Genomic DNA, 18,425 nt, shown 5'->3' with positions numbered 1-18,425 from the left:
ACAGGCACTGCCTGGTGCATGAGCAGCCTTGAATGGACAGCTCACAGAGACTTGACGCCCAGTGCTAGGTGCCAGGGGCTGTGGAGAGATGTCGGTCGCTGTGCTTCATGGGCAGAGTGTCAGCTGGGGATGGGGTGTAAGAGTGTTTGGTGATAATGAACTGTGGGTTTTTAAGTAATCAATACAACTGCTTCCCACCCTTTTGTAAGGAAGCTTGGCCTGTTATGGCCTGGGCCAAACAGCCCACAACTTCCCAGATTCCCCACATCTCCACCTCGGGATAGCCCCTGTCACGATCTGAACTCCTCAAAACATAATGAATACTATTGTCACATGACAGTACCCACCTACTGTGATCCAGACACACGACAGGCTCGGACAGGCCCTCGCCACCCAACTCCCTGAGAAAGCTGGAGAGATGGAAAGCTAGCTCTCCATTCCCTTAGCCTGCAATTTAATCACCAGGAAAAACCACATTGCTGAAATATCAATCCAATTCAAAGTACCATTGTTCCAGTACTCAGGAGTATCAAGTCACACATTGTCCAATCATAACATAATTGCCATAACATACACTGACAAACAATAGTGACATTGGGCAAATTTCAGAGTTTGAGTGTCTGATCAATCCCTCACTATGGATTATGTTGCAGGGGAATCAACCGCAAATGCTTCCATGACCACCTTTGTTCAATCAAATGTACAGAGCAGGGGAGCAAAAGCCTGATGATTTCAAATTTAAGAACACCTAGCCCACTCCTTGCTTAATTCTGCTGTTGTTTCTTCTTCCCAATTTAGATATTTATATTTGAGAACAACATCTACTACTGCGCACATGTTGGGAAGCAGGCGATCCGAGTGGTCTCTACAGGGAAGGAGGGTGTGGTCTACAATGGCCTCAGCGACTGGCTGTATGAAGGTAAGACCTGCATGCAGAGATGCTGAGAATGTGCCTGCCCACAGGGTGGCTGCAGTAGTGGCTGCATTTGGCTTCTGAACCAGCCTTCTTTTCTCTTTGACTTCAGTTTTAAATTTAACTTCAAATTCTTGAGGGCCTTTGAGCTTCAGGGAACAAACATGAAGTCAGCATTCATAGGTGGCCAGGGATAGGGGACTCACAGGTCCCAGGTGTAAGGGGCTTCACTGAGCCCATTGGTGCTTCTACGAAAGGAGAGGTGCTTCATGGGAAGATTATCTGAGTGCTCCCAGTATAAATGTGTGTGTTCCTCTACCCACTCCAACAGTTGAGAAGCCTGTCTGCATCTGGGAGAGGTCAGCTGTTGTAGTTGCCTTGGTGACACAATACCTGACAAAGTCTACTTAAGCAGCAATTTGTGCTGGCTCACAGTTTGAGGGAACAGTCCACCTTGGTGGGGGTAAGCATGGTAACAGCAGCATGGAGTGTCTGGTCACATGTATCCACATCCACAGTCAAGACATAGAAGGTGAAGGATGCTGGCTCTCAGCTTTCTTCTCCTTTTCATTCGGTTCAGAATGTCATCCTAGGGAATGATGCCACCCACATTTGGGGTGAGTCTTACCACTGTTAACCTAATCAGAGCATCCTTCATAGGTATGGCCAAAGCGTGTCCCCTAAATCCTGTCAAGTTCACAGTCAATATTCCCCTTCACAGCAAAATTGGAAAAGGAAGTTAAACCCTTCTGAAGAGCCCAGGCCACTTGGGCTGCTATAACCAAAGGTCACAAAAATTGCTCTTTTGACATTGGCATCTGTGCTCCAGGTTCTTGGGGGTGCACCAGAGGACAGTGTGTGTCTAGCAAACCCCAATCCCCACTCACTGGCTCGTTTCAATGTCCTCAAAGACTTCCTCTTCTTTTTTTGGAAGCAGAGTTAAGAGTTTATTAAAATGTATTTTATTTTAGAGAATTTCATACAGTGAGGTTGATCATATTCATCTGCCTCCTGTAACTTTTCTAAGTTCACCTTCACTTTCCCTTCCCACCCAATTTTTGGAGGTTTTTTGTTTGTTTTTCCCATCAAGGCCTATTTGGGCTATTCAAATATTATTGGATGTGTGGCCTTCCACTGGAATGTGGTGGACTGCTAGGAGCTACACCTTTAAAGAAAACTATCTTTCCTCTGCCAGCACAGCATTCTGTAGGTGGAGACTGCTTGTTTGTTTCCCAGCAACTCAGACCTGAATAATCACACAGAAACTATATTAATTACAACACTGTTTGGTCAATGATTTAGGAATATTTTTAGCTAGCTCTGACATTTTAAATTAACCCATTTCTATTAATCTGTGTATCAGCGCGAGGCTGTGACTTACTGATAAAAGTCCGACTTGTCTACTTCGGCAGAAATACATGATGTCTCCCTGACTCCACCTACTCTCTCCCTATATCTCTGTTCATATTTTCTACCTGGCTTTACTCTACTAAGCCAAAAGATCTTCTTTAATATCTAATGGTAATACAACATATTCATAGCATACAGCGGGGAATCCCACATCATCAGATTAATAGATAGTCTTCTATAATAATCAAACTTTTAGTCATGTTAGTTAGGTTCTTTAGATGCCTAGAAATTGTATTCTGAATAAATAGGTAATCTTCAACCACTCCAAAGAACTGTAGAATATGGCATTTAAATAACTTAGGATTCTCTTGACATGAGACACGAAAGCTCCTGGCAGCACCAATCTATTCCCAAGAAAATGTTGGATACTGAAGACACTCCACTTGGAGCTTGTTTTCTTCTCGGCAAAACTGGCTTTTGAGCAAAGAACTGCCCCTGCCTTGACCACTGACAAAATGCACGGTGTCCAAACTGGACAAGTATGTTACAAGCCAAAAGACTGCCAAACCTTTCCAAGACAGGGTAAGATGGTTTTTTTAATTTCCCTGCCTCTGAAAATTGTCTGTCAGTTACTCTAGGCCTTAGCCAAAGTTGTTTGCCCCAACATTGAAAATGAGAATTTGGGTGATTCTCCAGGTAGCCAGTTGATTGCACATCCCGTTTACTCAGGTAATATTATTTCCCTGCCAAGGTCTTTGATGGGGTTGAAGACTACATAGTTGTAGTTACTTTCCTCTCATGACTTAGCCAAACCATTTCTAATATAAGACTTAGACTTTTTGGGATAGGATAACTATTGAAACATTTAGCATAGGTTTCTTGCTTGATGTTGTTCATGTTGGTTATAATTCTAACTTTTATACTTGATATTTGTTCTGACTGTATGTAGTTTTGAATTGGGCTTGGAACTCTCTTATTTAGACAAAAGAGGGAGGTGCTGTGGGAACTCCTCCAACCAATGGCCTTTGGGATGCTGGCCCACTTTGGTTGTGGTCTTGTGTACTATAAATGCAGATGTAGGGGCATGCACAAGCCTCTTGGCTGCTGAATTTGGTTCCAGTTCCCCACTCATGCAAAGAACTGCTGATCACTACTTCTCCTGTGAGTCTACCCCTAAATAAATAGTCCTTTATGACACTCCATTCTGAGCTAGTATGGGACTTTTATTTTTATTTTTATTATAAATTGCAACAGCATTCTACCTCTCCTCCCTTGAAGTCTATCCCATGGCCCCTTCCTAATTTCCTGAGCTCTATGAGCATTCCAAATGAAACACATATCCCTAAAGAGTCAACAGTAATATCTGTTATACCACATATACAAGAAAAAACAATCCATGCTTGTCTATCTAGGTCTGAATGATTATTTCCAGCTCCATCTATTTGCCTGTGAATTTCATAATTTCTTTTTTCTTAATAGCTGAGAAATATCCTGTTGTGTAAATGTACCACATTTTCATTATGCATTCATCAGCTGATAGACGTCTAGGTAGTTTCCATTTCCTGGATATTGCAAATAGAGCCATCAGTGAGCATGGATGAACAGGTACCTCTATAGGAGGACATAGAGTCCTTTGGGTATGCATCCAAAAGTGGTATAGCTGGATCACGTGGCAGATCTATTTCCAGCTTTTTTAGGAACCTCTACACTGATTTTTGTCATGTCTGTACCAGTTTGCATTCCTACCAACAATGAATAAGTATCTCCCTTACCCTAGAACATGCCAGCATTTGTCCTTGTTAGTTTTTTAGCTGCTAATTGCACCTATGAGGGTTCCATCTAGAAATTCCTGTACCTCCTGATACCATCACCTGAGAGTATCATGCTGCCACATATGAATCTGACATACACACAGCCTGTGACACTTCTCAGCACTATGCCACAGATAGGGTGAGGAAGGTCCATCTGACTCAAGTCCAGGGTCAGCTGCTACTTTAGAAATATAGATGTAGGAGCTGGAGAGATGGCTCAGAGGTTAAGAGCACTGACTGCTCTTCCAGAGGTCCTGAGTTCAATTCCCAGCAACCACATGGTGGCTCACAGCCATCTGTAATGAGATCTGGTGCCCTCTTCTGGCCAGCAAGCATACAGACAGACAGAACACTGTATACGTAATAAATAAATAAATCTTTAAAAAAAAGAAATATAGATGTAAACAACATTTAAGCTATTTAGTCTAAGGACTATATTAGTATAAGATAGCATTCGGTGGGGACAGCTTAAATGCATCTAAGACCGCATGGCCACATATGGTGATCTACCTCCAGATAGCTTAGGGAGGATCAAGGATGTTCTAGCTTCATGGGGGCTGATACCAGTTCCCCCTGGGACTATACATTTTTTAGGTCTAGAACTATACATTTCTTATGGGAACATATGGTATGGAGGGGAGATATACTTCCCATCATAGCCTGCTGAAATCTCAGGTTTTAACAGATTGTAAGCACAGCCAGGTGTGCCATGCTCCCCAATCAGAATGCCGCACACGTCTATCATTCCAGAGTTCCCTGGGCTTCTTTCTGGTCAGCTCCCCTCCCCACAGCACTCTCTCCTGGAGAGCCCAGCCATCTGTTTCCATTTGACAGACAAGCTGAAACTTGTACGTGCAGGCAAGGTGGACTCTCCAGCCAATCTCCTTAGGGCCCCAGTGCTACTCAGTGTTCAGATCACTTGTAAGAACCCAGTTTCCCGTTGCCCTCCGAGACCCAGGGCAGTCAACTCTGAGACTTAGTTTCACATGACATCCTGGGCCATTCCTGAGGGACTGATAGGCTGAAATAGATGCTGGGCAGACCAGTGTCCAGGCTTGCTCCGTTAGGAAGTGGCCCTGGGAACAGCAACCCAAGCTCTTTCCAGCTCCATCCAGATTAAACTGGAGGGGACTGTATTTCTGCCCTGGGGACAGGCCCATGTGTGTCCAGGAACCCACAAGAGAGGTCATCTCACATACCAGATACAGTCAAGAGAAAGGACCCTGAAGTCCTGTGTTCCAGGAGATGACCAAAAAGCCTTTGTCTGAGAAGCAACCAGAAGACCAAGCCCTGTTAGTACTTGCCATGTGAGAGGCCTTACCAGGAACATCCAGCCTGTGAGGACAGTCAGCACAGCAGCCCCAAATCACAATCATATTTAAACATCATGGCATATTTTTAAGATTTCTTTGGTTGCATGACTGCAGAAATTGAGTGCAGATTTTCTGCATGGTAAATGGGAGTGCATGCCAGCCTCTTGCCTATGTGTGATGCCTTCCAAATCTGGATTGGGCCTGCTGTCTGTCTTGCTGGAAAGTGGTTAATAGCAGGGCTGGGGGTGGGGGCAGTCACAGAACCACATGTGAGGTCCATCCTGACCTTGTAAAGCTCTTTCATCTCCAAGAACTCAACATTCGCAAATAACACATTGGAGGGACCCAATGTGAGTTGTGACCAAAACGGATTTGGCACAACATGGCAAATGGCATCCACTAGAGAGTCTTTACTTATGAGTTTAAAAAAAAAAAACAAAAAAAAACCTACATTAACAGTAGCTGTGTTAACTATTGTTTAACTTAGTCACTCATGTTTTATTGCGAAGGAAAAAAACATAGTATCTGTTCTGGTGCCATTCTATTGCTGTGATAAAACTCTGAGCAAAGCAACTTGGGGAAGAGAAAAGTTTGGTGCTCACAGGTCACAGCCCATTGCTGAGGAAAGTCAGGACAAGAACTCAAGCGGGGAACTTGAAGCAGAATCCATGGAGGAACACTGCTTGCAGGCTCACTTGCTGCCCCAGGACCACCTGCCTAGGGAATGGTGCCTCCCACAATGGGCTATAAGAATTAACAATCAAGATAACGCCCCACAGGCATGCCCACAGCCCAATCTGATGTGGCAAGTCCTTGGTTGAGGCTTCCTTATCAGATGACTCTAAGTTGTGCCAAGCTGACAATTAGAGCCAACTAGGGTGATATGTTTTTAAAAGATAGAAAGAGACAGAAGCATCCAGGCTGATTTCCCAGGTGGCCATTCTGCCACAGGTTACAAACTGTCTGTCTTGAACTTCATGGGAGGCCAGTGCAAACTAAGCTCCTTGAGGGCCCCGCAGAGAAGGGCCTTGGGTCTTGCTGCAAAAGCCTTGGCTCACTCTGTAACTAATCTCCTTAATAGCATCCATAGCCAGGAGGTCTGAAACATCTTCCTCAGTATCTCAAAGAGAAAAAATTAAAAAAAAAAATCATTGCTTAGCCATTCAAGTTAAGCTTAGCTTTAGCAAATCCATTAAAAGGATTCTTTCTTTTCTTCAAGGCATTTACAAGAAATCACATAGATATGTTAACAGAGACTCAAATATTTCAAATCAGTCTCTCTGAGATGAGGCAGCTTAATCTGCTTATCCTTCTTCCCTGTATGGTTCTACATGCTGATGCTCAGACTTCTGAACCTGGGAACCTGGGAGCCCTGGGGATATTGTGTCCTTTTTTTAATAACAGGAGAATAAACTTAAAAGATTGCCTTGGCCTAATCAGTGACTTAACTGTTTTATTTCCAGCCTCCTGCTTCAGAGCAGGCTGGGGGTGGGTGGGAGAAATCAGACTCTGAATGTTTGCAGAGGGCCCGCTTGCCTGGAAGGGTTAGTTCTGAGAAATGGCTAAGATGCAGTAAGTGAGACACATCCTGCAATCTGCATTTATTGGCAGCAAGACAGCGCATTGATTTTTGTTTCCCAAAAAGAGCCTCAGACATATTGAACCCTTCAGAATGCTGGAGACAGAAGGAGAGACGCAGAAAGCATGGGGGCTTCTGGGAATCTCGACCCCTTGAGCAGAAAGATCTCCTGCCAGTAGCCTACCAGCCAAAACTCAAGCTCAGGACTGGCTATGTGCCCCCACACCATCTTCTGTGTGACTTTCCAGGGTTTGGAGGGAACAGAGACTAGCTTTTATCCTGTGAGGAAATGTCGTGTCGCGTAATGGAATCATGGTTTAATGGAAAGAAAAAGACAACTTGATAGAATCGGCAGTTTGTAGTTTTACTGAACTTGGTTCTCCATAAACTAAATTGAAGGTGTTACTAGAATGTTCTGACGCCGTAGAGAAATGTTCCATGAGGAATCTGTGCCCTCAACAGGGCTTAGTAATTCAAAATGTTCGCAGTGTGGGAGTGTCTGAGCGGAGAGTTGTAACTATCCAAATTTTTACAAAGGTTCTTTGTTGCCATGGTTACAGAGCTGGTTGCTACCCTTTATTTATAAAGTACTGTCAGCTCATTTTCATCCTTATCAAGAGCATGAGCGAGTGAGGGCCAACACAGAATTGTTGCTGGTAGTGTTCTAATGGCAAGCCTTTAAGTCCCTTAATGTTCCTATTAAGTGAGGAACCAACGATCCATTCCTCCACTGCTAAACAGAGTTTACAGGACCCAGTCCTAGCATGGGTGCTCAAAGACACGCCTCTCTTATACAGTGGTCATGTCTGGAGAGAATCAGATACCCTGGGGCCGTGAGAATGGCCTCTCTCTCCCTGTGTATAGGGCTAGGAACTCTCACCACAGTTCATCTGAAAGGATGGGGAAGGGCCAAGAGGCCATGAACTTGAGAAACTGTCTACAGAACACAGCCTGAAGCCATAAGAAGTCTGAGGCAGCCAGGACCTGAGAAAATGGCCTAGAGGATATTTACTTAATTTTAAAAAAAAAAAAAGCCAGATTTGGTGTGGATGACCTTACTGTTCCAGGGCAGGTTAGGTGCCTGGAACATGGCATCAGATCAACAGAAACTGTTTGACAGAGCCATGTTGCCCAGGCAGGTGTGGCAGGGGCATGCTCACTGTGACTCTTGAGTAGCTGTGCCTGGTGCCTTCCCGCCAACATGGCCTTCTGCAGTTCTCGGGGAAGCAATGTGGAGGGACAGAGCCCACGTGGCCATGTGGCCATAGGTGTCCTCTCCCACGCCTATAGTAGCTACAGAGAGACTGAAGTTAGTTTTGAACCCTCCCCCTGGTTTTGACCTGTCCAAATAGACTGTTTCTTGGTCACTGACAGCTGCTGGCTTTTGGAGCCCAACGTTCCTTATGATCAATTGTAGAAATTCGATATTTTGAGCACCATATTGGCTCTACCTGTGATGTCTAGAGGAGGCTGTGGAAGGAAAATTAATAATGGAAATATCTCAATGTAAGCAGCACTCACCGAGTTCTCCGCCCTCCGCCCTCTGAGGTGCATGCCGTAGAGCAGAGCAAAGGGAAACTGGATTAGCTATGGTTTAAGCAAGAGGCTTATTGCAGCTAGGATCTAATGAAACTGGAAAATTGTTTTCCCTGCCTGGCTCTGCTCTAGCCTCCAATTCCGTCCAGCAACTGGCCTCAGCTCTGACAGCCTGGGGACAGTGTCTTGCGGAAGTACAGAGGAAAAAGGTGAGAGCCTTCAGGAGAGACGCCTTCTGAGTGACCAGAGTGAGATGGTGGTTCTTTGCTCCTCTGCTTTCTCTGAACCGGTGCCAGCCAGATTCACGTGTCTAGATTTCACACAGGTCAGCCTAAGAGCAATGGACGAAGGCAGGAAATCAAAACCAGGACACAGCGTACAATGTGGCAGTGGTGTCCAGAGACAGGACAGCCAGGGTCCTCGTTGCTGTTCAGCTGTCCTGCGCCAATGCCCCCTCTCTGGCCCCTCCCCCACATCACCTCCCCTCTTGCCTTTCCACCCTTTCACTTCCACAAGCCCAAAACTGAAATGGGAGTCTTCAGTGACACCGACTCTTTTTCCCACGCACCGCTCTTTGCTCCGAGATCACAGGAACACTGCGCGATGACACAGCGTTCTCACCTCATCCAAGTTTTCCTTAAAGACTGTCCGCGGCTATTGATTCTTTCGTAAAAGAATTACAGAGCGAGGGAGCTAGAGTGGAGTTTGGAACATCTGTCCCGGGTGAGCCAGCTGTTTCTGTAGGCAGACTGATAATAAATTGCTTGAGTTTGGCAGGTGATGACTTGACGGTGCTCGATTCTGGTTTTCCAGGGACCAAGCAGTCATAGACCCTGAGAAAACAGACGATGTGGCAGTGTGCCAAAAAAAAAAAAAAATCCTTTATTTATGGACAATGAAATTTGCTTCCATGTAATCCTCCAACATTATTAAATCAGCATCCTGTTTTTCACCTATTAAAAGGCATAAAACCAACTGAGTTTGGTTGGGGGATGGCTCAGAGGACCCATGTAAATGCCAGCTGTGCATGGAGGCTGTCTGTGATCCCAGCACTTGGAAGTAGAGATGGGGAGGGGGTGGGGTGCCCTGTGAGCAAGCTAGCTGATCAGAGGGTTGCAGCTCACAGAAAGGCCCTGTCTCAACATGGAAGGTGGAGAACAGTCAAGAAAGACAACAGATGCTAACCTCAAACGTCCACATACACACATGCACCTGTGAACACGCACCTGTGCACCTGTACATGTGTACATACACACATATGAACATACACATATCCACACACCTTGCATACACAGACACACACACACACACACACACACACACACACACACCAATTCTTAGCTCACAGATCACACAAAAAGAGGCAATTAGGAGAGTTTGGCCTAAAAGTCCTGGAGGGAGCTGGAAATCTAGTTGGGAGTTTTCTGTGAAGCTCAGAGCTGAAAGACCAGGATAACCTGTAACTGAGCATTCTCATCCCTGACTCCTAGAACAAGTACGAGAGCCAGGCTAGAGGAGCGGTGTGTTCAGCCGGACTGACAAAAGCAAGCAGGAATAGATCACACACACTGTTGAAGTTTAAGTCCACAAAGTTCAGGAGCTGGAGAGGTGGTTCAGGGCGAAGAGCTCTATCATGAGAATGGCGTTCAGATCCCAGCACCCATGCAGTGACGCAAACAGTTGTAACTACAGCTCCAAGGGATCCACTGCCCTCTTCTGGTCTACACACACATGCGCACACACACACACACACACACGCACACACACACACACACACACACACCCAGCTACACACACACAGAAGGACATGAGGATAGAAATTTTAATTTTAAAAAACTAAGTACTTTTGTCACCCTTTGTCACTCAAGTCCCCTAGATCAGGATGGCACTAAGGTCAAGCAGGATCACAGGCATCACAGACTCATTATGGACAAGGGAATGCTCTAGGGAGATACAGGCTGGATAGTAGGTGCTAGGGCTCAATATGGCAAGATACTTCTGCTCGTAACTCATTCTCTAGATGTGCCGTATGCCCCCAGGGTGCCCGAGTGCCATGGAGCAGGTGCTCAGAAAAGGGGATAAACAAGCTTGAGACACCATTCTGCAAAATATCTGATCAGAGCAGCAAGAGGACAAAGGGTCATTTGGGCATGTGGCTGTTGACATCATGGCAGACCAGAAAGAACAGACTGGGACCAAAGGCATGTTTTCTATCAGCCAGGCCCCACCTCAAAGGATGTACTGCCTTCAAAATAGGGACAGACCATTCCAAATAAGAACAGGTAGGGAAATTTCACAGTCAAACGGTAAGATTCCTCCCTGCCCCCCATCGGCTCATGGTCATCCCATAATACTAAATGCAGCCAATCCAACTTCAAGAGCACCAAGTCTTAACAGGTCTTAACACTTTTCAACAGTGTTGGGATTCAAAACAGTCTCTCAGCTGTGGGCTGCCCAAGGTTAAAAATTACCATTACAAAAGAAGAGTTGTGAAGATAGCAAAGAGAGCCTGGACCAAACCCTGGAAGCACTCTCTTTCCCAATGAGTCTTTCATTGTTGTGCCCTGGAACTGTCAACCGGTGTGGTCTTGTCTTCAGCACCCCTTTCTTCCATCCCAGCACAGACAGAGTGACTCTTCAGCAGCCCTGATCTTTGTAACAGTGTCTTTCTTAGGCTGTGTTGCTGGGATGGAACACCACGGCCAAAAGCAATTTACACTTCCTTTTAACCATTTATCATCAAAAGCAGTCAAGACAGGAACTCAAGCAAGGCAGAGATGACTCCACCCACAATGGGTTGGGCCCTCCCCCATCAGTTGCTAATTAAGAAAATGTCCTATAGGCGTGCCTACAGCCCAATCATATGGAGGCATCTTCTCAGCTGAGACTCCCTCTTCTCTTAGGACTCTAGCTTGTGTCAAGTTGACATAAGACTAGCCAGCACAGACAAGCATTGCCGTTTTGTCTGCGCTTGATGCTTGCTTTGTCTGCATTAAACACGCTCTTTCCCTGGTTCATTCTCAAATCCTTCTACTCCATGTTTTGTTGGGGTTATCACTATATATCTTGCTAAAGGCAGCAGTAATAACCATACCAAATATTATTCTACCTGGAAATTTCCTCTGAAAAATTAATTTCTCAGTGACTTTTAAATCCAACCTCACTCAAGCTTTCGGGATACAGTCAGGCATAACCAGATTCTTTGCCATCACACAATAAAAATAGCCTCCTACCCGGGTCCCCAGGGAGCCCTTTTTCCGTCTGAAGCTTCTCCAGCGGTCTTTCCTGTCTGTGTTTCCATCAGACATTGGTCTTTTGAAGACCCTGTTCAATCAGTTACCTGGCAGACTCTGCTTCCAGGATGCCAGAGCTCCTCCAGACTGGTCTCCACACTTTTCCTAGCTCCTCCTGGGAGTCACCTGCAAAGGCTGAATAAACTCACTGTGCTATTTAGTCCCAGCAGCAACCCTGCTGCTCTAGTATCAAATTGTCTGTGTCAGTTGCTTTTACATTGCTGTGACCATACACCTGACAGGAGCGCCTTGGGAGAAGCAAGGTTTATTTGGTTTGTGTTTTCATAGTGATTTGAAGCCATCATAGTGGGGAAGGGCTGGGCAACTCCATTTTATGGCAGTCAGAGCATTCGGCAAAGAACCTGTGTACTGTGTTTCACCAGGAAGCAGAGGGAGTTATGCCAGAACCATAATGTGGTGATAGCCTTCAAAGGCCCACCCCTATTAATCTACCACCTCCATGCAGACCCTACTAAGGACCTTTCTTTAAGATAGCACAATGATATGGGAGCCAGGAGATCAAACTATGAACCAGTGAGAGGGTGTTTTAAATCAAATGATTGCATTCACTCAAGAATCCACCACGGCCAGTGTTCGTTCGTGAAAACAATGGACACCCAATCTAGAGACCCAGACAGAAGATGGAGTTACTGGAGAGAAGTTACAGAATCTCAAAATCAATGGGACAGTTAGAGAGAGCCAGGCTCGGATTACAACGTCTGCAGGAATCCAGGGACTAGCTGGCTGAGATGTTGTTCTGAGGGTAGGGATTTTGGGGGGACGTGGTAAGAGGCTTGCATTGCTCTCCCAGTGCACCAATGGTGTAGTGCCCTGAAGTTGGAGATGGCTCATTCCCTACTGGGCCACCCAGACAAAGAGCAGAAAGACGTTGAGGGATGAGGAGGGGTAAGGTTTATAGTATCCTGTTGCAAACCCGCTTTCTGTGTCATGAGTCGAGGATAATGGCCTGGGGGGCAAGCCAGATCTTGAGCTTTCATTAACTCTTCTGGGAGAAGATGTGCAAACGCCTCGCACACCTTGTGTGTCTTCCTTTGCAACTCTAATGTAGCGGGTGGGACCTAGCAAGCATCCTTCCAACTGCCAGAAAGACAAATGGGCATCATCCGCAAAGACAAGCAGGACACCGCCTCAGCAGCTGCCGTGTGGCACGCAAATGGGGTAACTGCCAGCCTCCGGTTCTGAAAATCAAGGCTGCGCCTACATTTGATGCAAGCCAATACAGACTTCGAGTGTTTTAGAAAGATTGCCGATCATTTTGACTCAACCTACATAGATGGTTTGTTTGAATTTGTAAAAGAAGAGAAATCTGAGGGCACACACTTTAGGTTTAAGAAACCTTGCTGACAGTTAATTACTCGATCTCAAGAGCATTGGGTAAATGATGTGTGCTCAATGCTTATAGTTTTAAGGCTTTTAAATTATGCATGGGTTTCGGGAATAAGACAGATATGTCTGCACCTTGGGGTAGCATGGTGAAATTTAAAATCTACCCAAGACACATCTGCTGCCTGGAGGCTGATGAGCTGGACTCTAGCCTTAATTATTCTGTTCACTGTTCCTTTGCTTCTTTAGCCTTTCTTTCTTTTTCTCATTGTAGACGCTTCACTGTGGTGGACTCTGACTCTAAGCTCCAATTTCTACTGCTTTCCTTATCTATAGTGTCAGGGACACACCATGTAGTGATGGAGGTCTTTGCTCATGCCTCTTGGTTTTAGAATATCTAGTTCTACTGAATATCTCTGGAGGCAGAAGGGAACTCTGACATGGTAGACCTGGGCCATGCACAAGGTACATGGTTTTCCGAAGAGGTGCTGAGCAGCCAGGTGCAGATTCCTGCCTCCCTGGGTCCTACAGGTCACCTGCTGACCTGCCCCCCAACAGGAAGGACCTACACTCTCTTTCTAAAGAAATAAATACATCAAGTAATCAGTTCATTAAAAGAAAAGCAGATAGCTCTGTGGGTACCAAGCCTGAAAGGGGCTGGAATTTTAAATAGATGTTACCAGAGGTCATTTCTGGGAGGTGTTGCTCCACAAAGGTCTGGGACTCTGTGCCACCCTGAATGGAGTTCTAGTACCATGCCTCCACTCACCTGGAGCCCGTCTCAATGGATCTACTCAGAACCATACTTTTGACCCCCTTTTCCCAAACACAGGGCATCCATTCAATGTGTTAACCTGTCCACCCCTGCAGGTTTCCTGTATCTCAGCCAAGTAAGGGGTGAGAAATTCAGGTAACAAGATGCATCCCTGGAGAAGCTAGAGGCATTTACTGTGGCTCTCATTCTCAATTGTGTTTCAAGTTTCTGCATGATTCCAAGCCTCTGGTTAGCCAGTGGGGCTCAACAACATGGGTACTTGGTGAACAGGGAGGAGGAAGGAAAGAAAAGAGAATCCATGGACCCTTCCCTCAATGAAAGTGGTCAGTCATTCCCGACTAGGAAGCAAGACAAACCACATATATCAACTTCTGTCTGTCACTCAGGCGTAGTACAGGCATTTGTCATCTCCAGAGCTACAGCTGTTGGCTGCCATTCCTACCATGGAAAACGATGGTTCTACAGCACCCACACCTGTAGTTATGAAGCTTATGTAGTAAGATGGCATTCTGCCACACCCTGACTGCATGGCGTGCATCCCCAATGCATATACACTTTGGAGAAAATGATATATCCTGACTTGAGACTATAGAATGAAAATTAGAAAACCAGGCAACCATCCACCCATTAATCCAAGAGGTAGTCTGCCAAAAGACTTTTAAATTATTCCATAGTTCTTTCGATCAAGGTATGATCAGGACATGTTTTCCAGACTCTTCCTGTGTTTGTCTTTTATTATGACTTCAGGTCTGGACCCTGGGAGGTGTGACCCAACACAAGTTATCCTAATACAGAGATTTAAAAGGGGGCTCAGCTTAAAAAAAAGTGGTTGTCCCCATAACACCCCATCTTGGGAATCTGACAGCTGTGTTAAGCGAGGTTTGGTTCCTCCAACAGTGGCCGCTAGGTGTCCCAGTCTGTCCACATAGTCAGAGATTCTCACTAGTTCTATCCAGGCCTGGGCATTTGGGAGCTCTGGAGAGGGTACTCAGGCTTAGGAGAATGGGGGCTTAGGGACATAGGGGCAACCCTAAGGCTTGACCTCCGCTCCAGCAAGATACTCAGTGTGTCAGAGCCCCTCAACGTCTCACTCCGCAGCCAAGCTGAGCTTTGGCAGTGTTCAGAGGGCAGAGCCTGCCATTTTGAGCGACCATGCACATTAGGAAAGAATAAGGCAGAGATGAATGGAATGGGGGCAGTCGCCAGCTGCAGCTGGCAGCCCCCTGAAGCAGTCCGGGTGGAAAGTGAGATAGATCCTGCTGAGGGCTCCGTTCTGGGACTTCCCTTGAATCTTGCCCACTTGACTCCAGGGTACCAGAGGCGCGAATTTAATGTGTCCCTTCCAGAGATTTCCACTCCTACTCTGCTTCATGGGAGTGTGAAGCTGAGTCTGGAAAACACACCAGGAGGGACAGATAGAGCCTAGAGGGCAGTTGGAGAGCATGTAATAGGACCTTTTGGTCTGCTGGACCCAGCCATCTGCAGATGGGCTTCCATGCTGCCTCCGCTTCTCATAGAAAACGACAGCTGTCTGTATGCCCTGAGATCCCCGCAGGCATAAGGAAGGGAGGGGTGTATGGGATTCAGTGGATCTGCTTTGAAGAGATCTTGGCAGGTCTCATGTGAGGGGGTCAGTGTCACTCTTGCTTTTTGCATCCATGGAATTTCAAGTTACTTCCCTGTGGAGGAGGAGGATAGAGACCCTGTTTCTTGGTGCAACATAGCCACGTCGCCATGCTTAGTGGGTGGGTGGCTCTTCGGTGGGCCGTCCCCAGGTCCCTGATTCGCCCTGGTGATACATAGACATCTGAGAATATCGAACTGGGAGGTGGCTCAGCTAGAAAGCCCTAGTGGATTCACTACACAGAACCCGGTACGGTGCTGTAATCCCAACACTTACTTGGGAGGTAGAGAATCAGAAGCTCAAAGCCATTCTCTGCTGTATAATCACTTGGAGGCCATCCTGGGCTACATGGGGCCCTATCTCAAACAAGCAAGAGGAGACAGATTAAGCCACGCACTTCAGCCCAGCCTGGTAGACGTTGTTCCAGGGAAATTCTCATTCAAAGTGTCTCCAGTCACAGAGAAGGTTGCCTGTCGCCACTTCCCCACCCCTGCCAGTGCCTTAAGAGGAAAAGAGGCTACCGATTAAGGCACTCCTGAGTGTCCTTGGATTTGTCGCACAGTGTGGCTGGCCTGGAAGGTGAAAATTCTGTAAGAAAACCAAAACAACCTCAGCGAAGGAATGCAAAATAAAGATGCTGCCGCCTGGTGGTTGCCTTAGGCATGCGCGGAAGCGACTAAGCGCTCTGGGGAGCTGATTTGTGAGAATTGCTGATCTCTGATGATAATGAGCCTTGCTGGCGCTGTGTAATATGCAAATGACACAGTACTGATTAGCATGAGAGACTTCAAGCCTCGCGAGGTAAAAAGCTGCATTTGCCTTCTGGCTTAATGTTCTCTGATTTCTTTTTTAACCCCCCCATTAAATTCTGCTCCCGGCACCTTGGATTTAGTGTCAGGAGAAGGCAGCAGATGCAAGCAAGAATAAATAAGATTTTCCATATTTAGAAGGAGGCCATTTATTTCCAAGTACAGAGCTATCAGGCGTGTTATTTATGTACTTTGCAATTTTTCTTGGACCCAGATTTCGAAGGGTGCTTGGGTAGAAGGAGGGCTGTACAAGCCATTATAGCAACAGCTGAGTCCTGTAGGGCGAGCCTAACTCCACCTCACTGACTCCACTCTATTTGGGTCTGTCTCATGCCTCATTAAAAATGACAATCTGCAAAGCTGAAACTAGACAGGCAGATAGGTTCTCCTGTGCTGAGCCACACAACAGAATGGAATTTCACAGGTGAGCAGGGAAACCACATTCTTATTTGCACACAAGCAGAAAGCAAAAGACCAAGCAAGCTCTGCCCACCCCTGTCCTGTGATTGGGGGTGACTGGCTTAGGCTCCTCCTACTAGAAGTTTCCATCATCATTACTATGCCGTGGTCGAATGGATTCCACAAGGGACTCTGGGTCAGGACTTCACATATCCCAATACTAAACAAGCTGCCAACTCCCTGAGCCCGTCCCCAGGTCACTCAAAAGGTTCTGATAGTATTGCCACATGCCTGCGTCTCACAAATGCTCACTCACTGCTATAGTAGGAAAGCACGTGTGCTTGACTTGGGGACACGGCCCTTCCCATCTCATTAGATTGCAATGAGGCTAAAAGGACACAGCCAAGCAGTGTTTGATTCCAAGTTGAGGATAGACGGGTGTATGCAGCATTTAAACAGAGAAAGAAGGATGCTCAGGCAAAAAAACAAGCCTGGCATATGTAAGAGTTTTCAGTGGTAACTAGAGAATGTTCTAGAGTTTTAGCATCTAGAGGCGGGAGAGAACGGGCATGACTAAGTAGAATAATCATTCTGCTTTGGACCTGAGTTCCAAAAACATTAATAAGATTTGGGACTCTCCACAAAGTCCCCAGTGTCTCCTTTGGTGTGTTGATGAGAACATTAAGGCCCTCCTATGTGAGAAGGGCAACTCCAGGTTGGGAGAGGGAGAGACACAGAATCTCCCTACCCTGACTTTCTTGGTAGACTAGTAAGTCGGGGGGGGGGGGTGCTTAGTAGCCAAGTTTTTCCATTGTGAGATCCTCTCGCCTCCCCACCCCAACCAAGCTTAACTGTTCCTTTCTGCCTCAGTGGTTCCCTGAGAGAGGTAGTGTGCTGTAAACTTTTCTCCTGGGGTGATTTGTTCATACAGTACCTCCGGCAGCTAGAGTTACATCTTTCTCTTAGCCAGGGTATGCTGGGGGCAAATGCTTCACGCCATGGTTCAGGTTTAGGATCCTCTATGCTATTTAGAGTTAAGCAAAGGAGAATTCACTCTGGCTGTTGCTTCCACTATCAAAATAAGTTGACATTTTTTGCCAACCATCACAAAACAAATAGAAAGTTTATTCAAAGAGCCAGATAAACCCCTGTTCCTCTAAAGTACAACTCGATATTCTGTCTTTACCTTGGAAATGACTCCACAGAACAGAGGGAAAACCAGACCCGGGCAGCCCTTTCCAACCCAGGCTTGAGTCCCGTGAAACTGGACAGATGTCATTTAATGTTGCTCCCTCAGCCTTGCAGGATCTCGTGGTTTCTGTGTCACTAACCCCTGATGGCTCCAGTCAAGTGTTCTTGGAACAGACGTCCTGGAAGAGAGGTTAGAGACCATAATGGCAACCTTGCCTTACTGAAAGCAGCAGAGACACTTTGAGCCCCTACACAGAAACTGCCCATCAGCACCGTCACACTCCTGCCCCGTCTGCCCTGTGTGCCCTATCTAAGGGGAAAGTCCTTCTCCCCACAGTGCTTTGTAGAAGCCAGAGAAGGTTCTAGAATTTCAGCATTTGGGGGCAAAACAGAGGGAACATGATTGAGCTGGGAACTCCTGGACAGGTACAGGTTAGCTGCTGCTTCTGCTTTTTTTGCCTTGTTTTTCGAGACAGAGTTTCTCTGTG

The 18,425-nt window shown here is 46.3% G+C and overlaps 1 protein-coding gene across 3 annotated transcripts in view; it reads left to right on the top strand.

Moving 5' to 3' along the window:
- Positions 1-18,425, top strand: part of Dpp6 (dipeptidyl peptidase like 6) — a 655,432-nt gene that overhangs the window by 526,460 nt on the left and 110,547 nt on the right. For all 3 annotated transcript variants that reach the window (XM_038318722.1, XM_038318721.1, XM_038318723.1), the window contains one exon: positions 799-919. In XM_038318722.1, the coding sequence (XP_038174650.1) occupies positions 799-919 (121 nt within the window). The remainder of the gene's footprint in view (positions 1-798; positions 920-18,425) is intronic.

Source organism: Arvicola amphibius, chromosome 2 (genome assembly GCF_903992535.2).
Source record: "Arvicola amphibius chromosome 2, mArvAmp1.2, whole genome shotgun sequence".
Taxonomy (NCBI): domain Eukaryota; kingdom Metazoa; phylum Chordata; class Mammalia; order Rodentia; family Cricetidae; genus Arvicola; species Arvicola amphibius.
The sequence above is the reverse complement of the archived record's forward strand: the minus strand, read 5'-3'. Positions and strand labels throughout refer to the sequence as shown.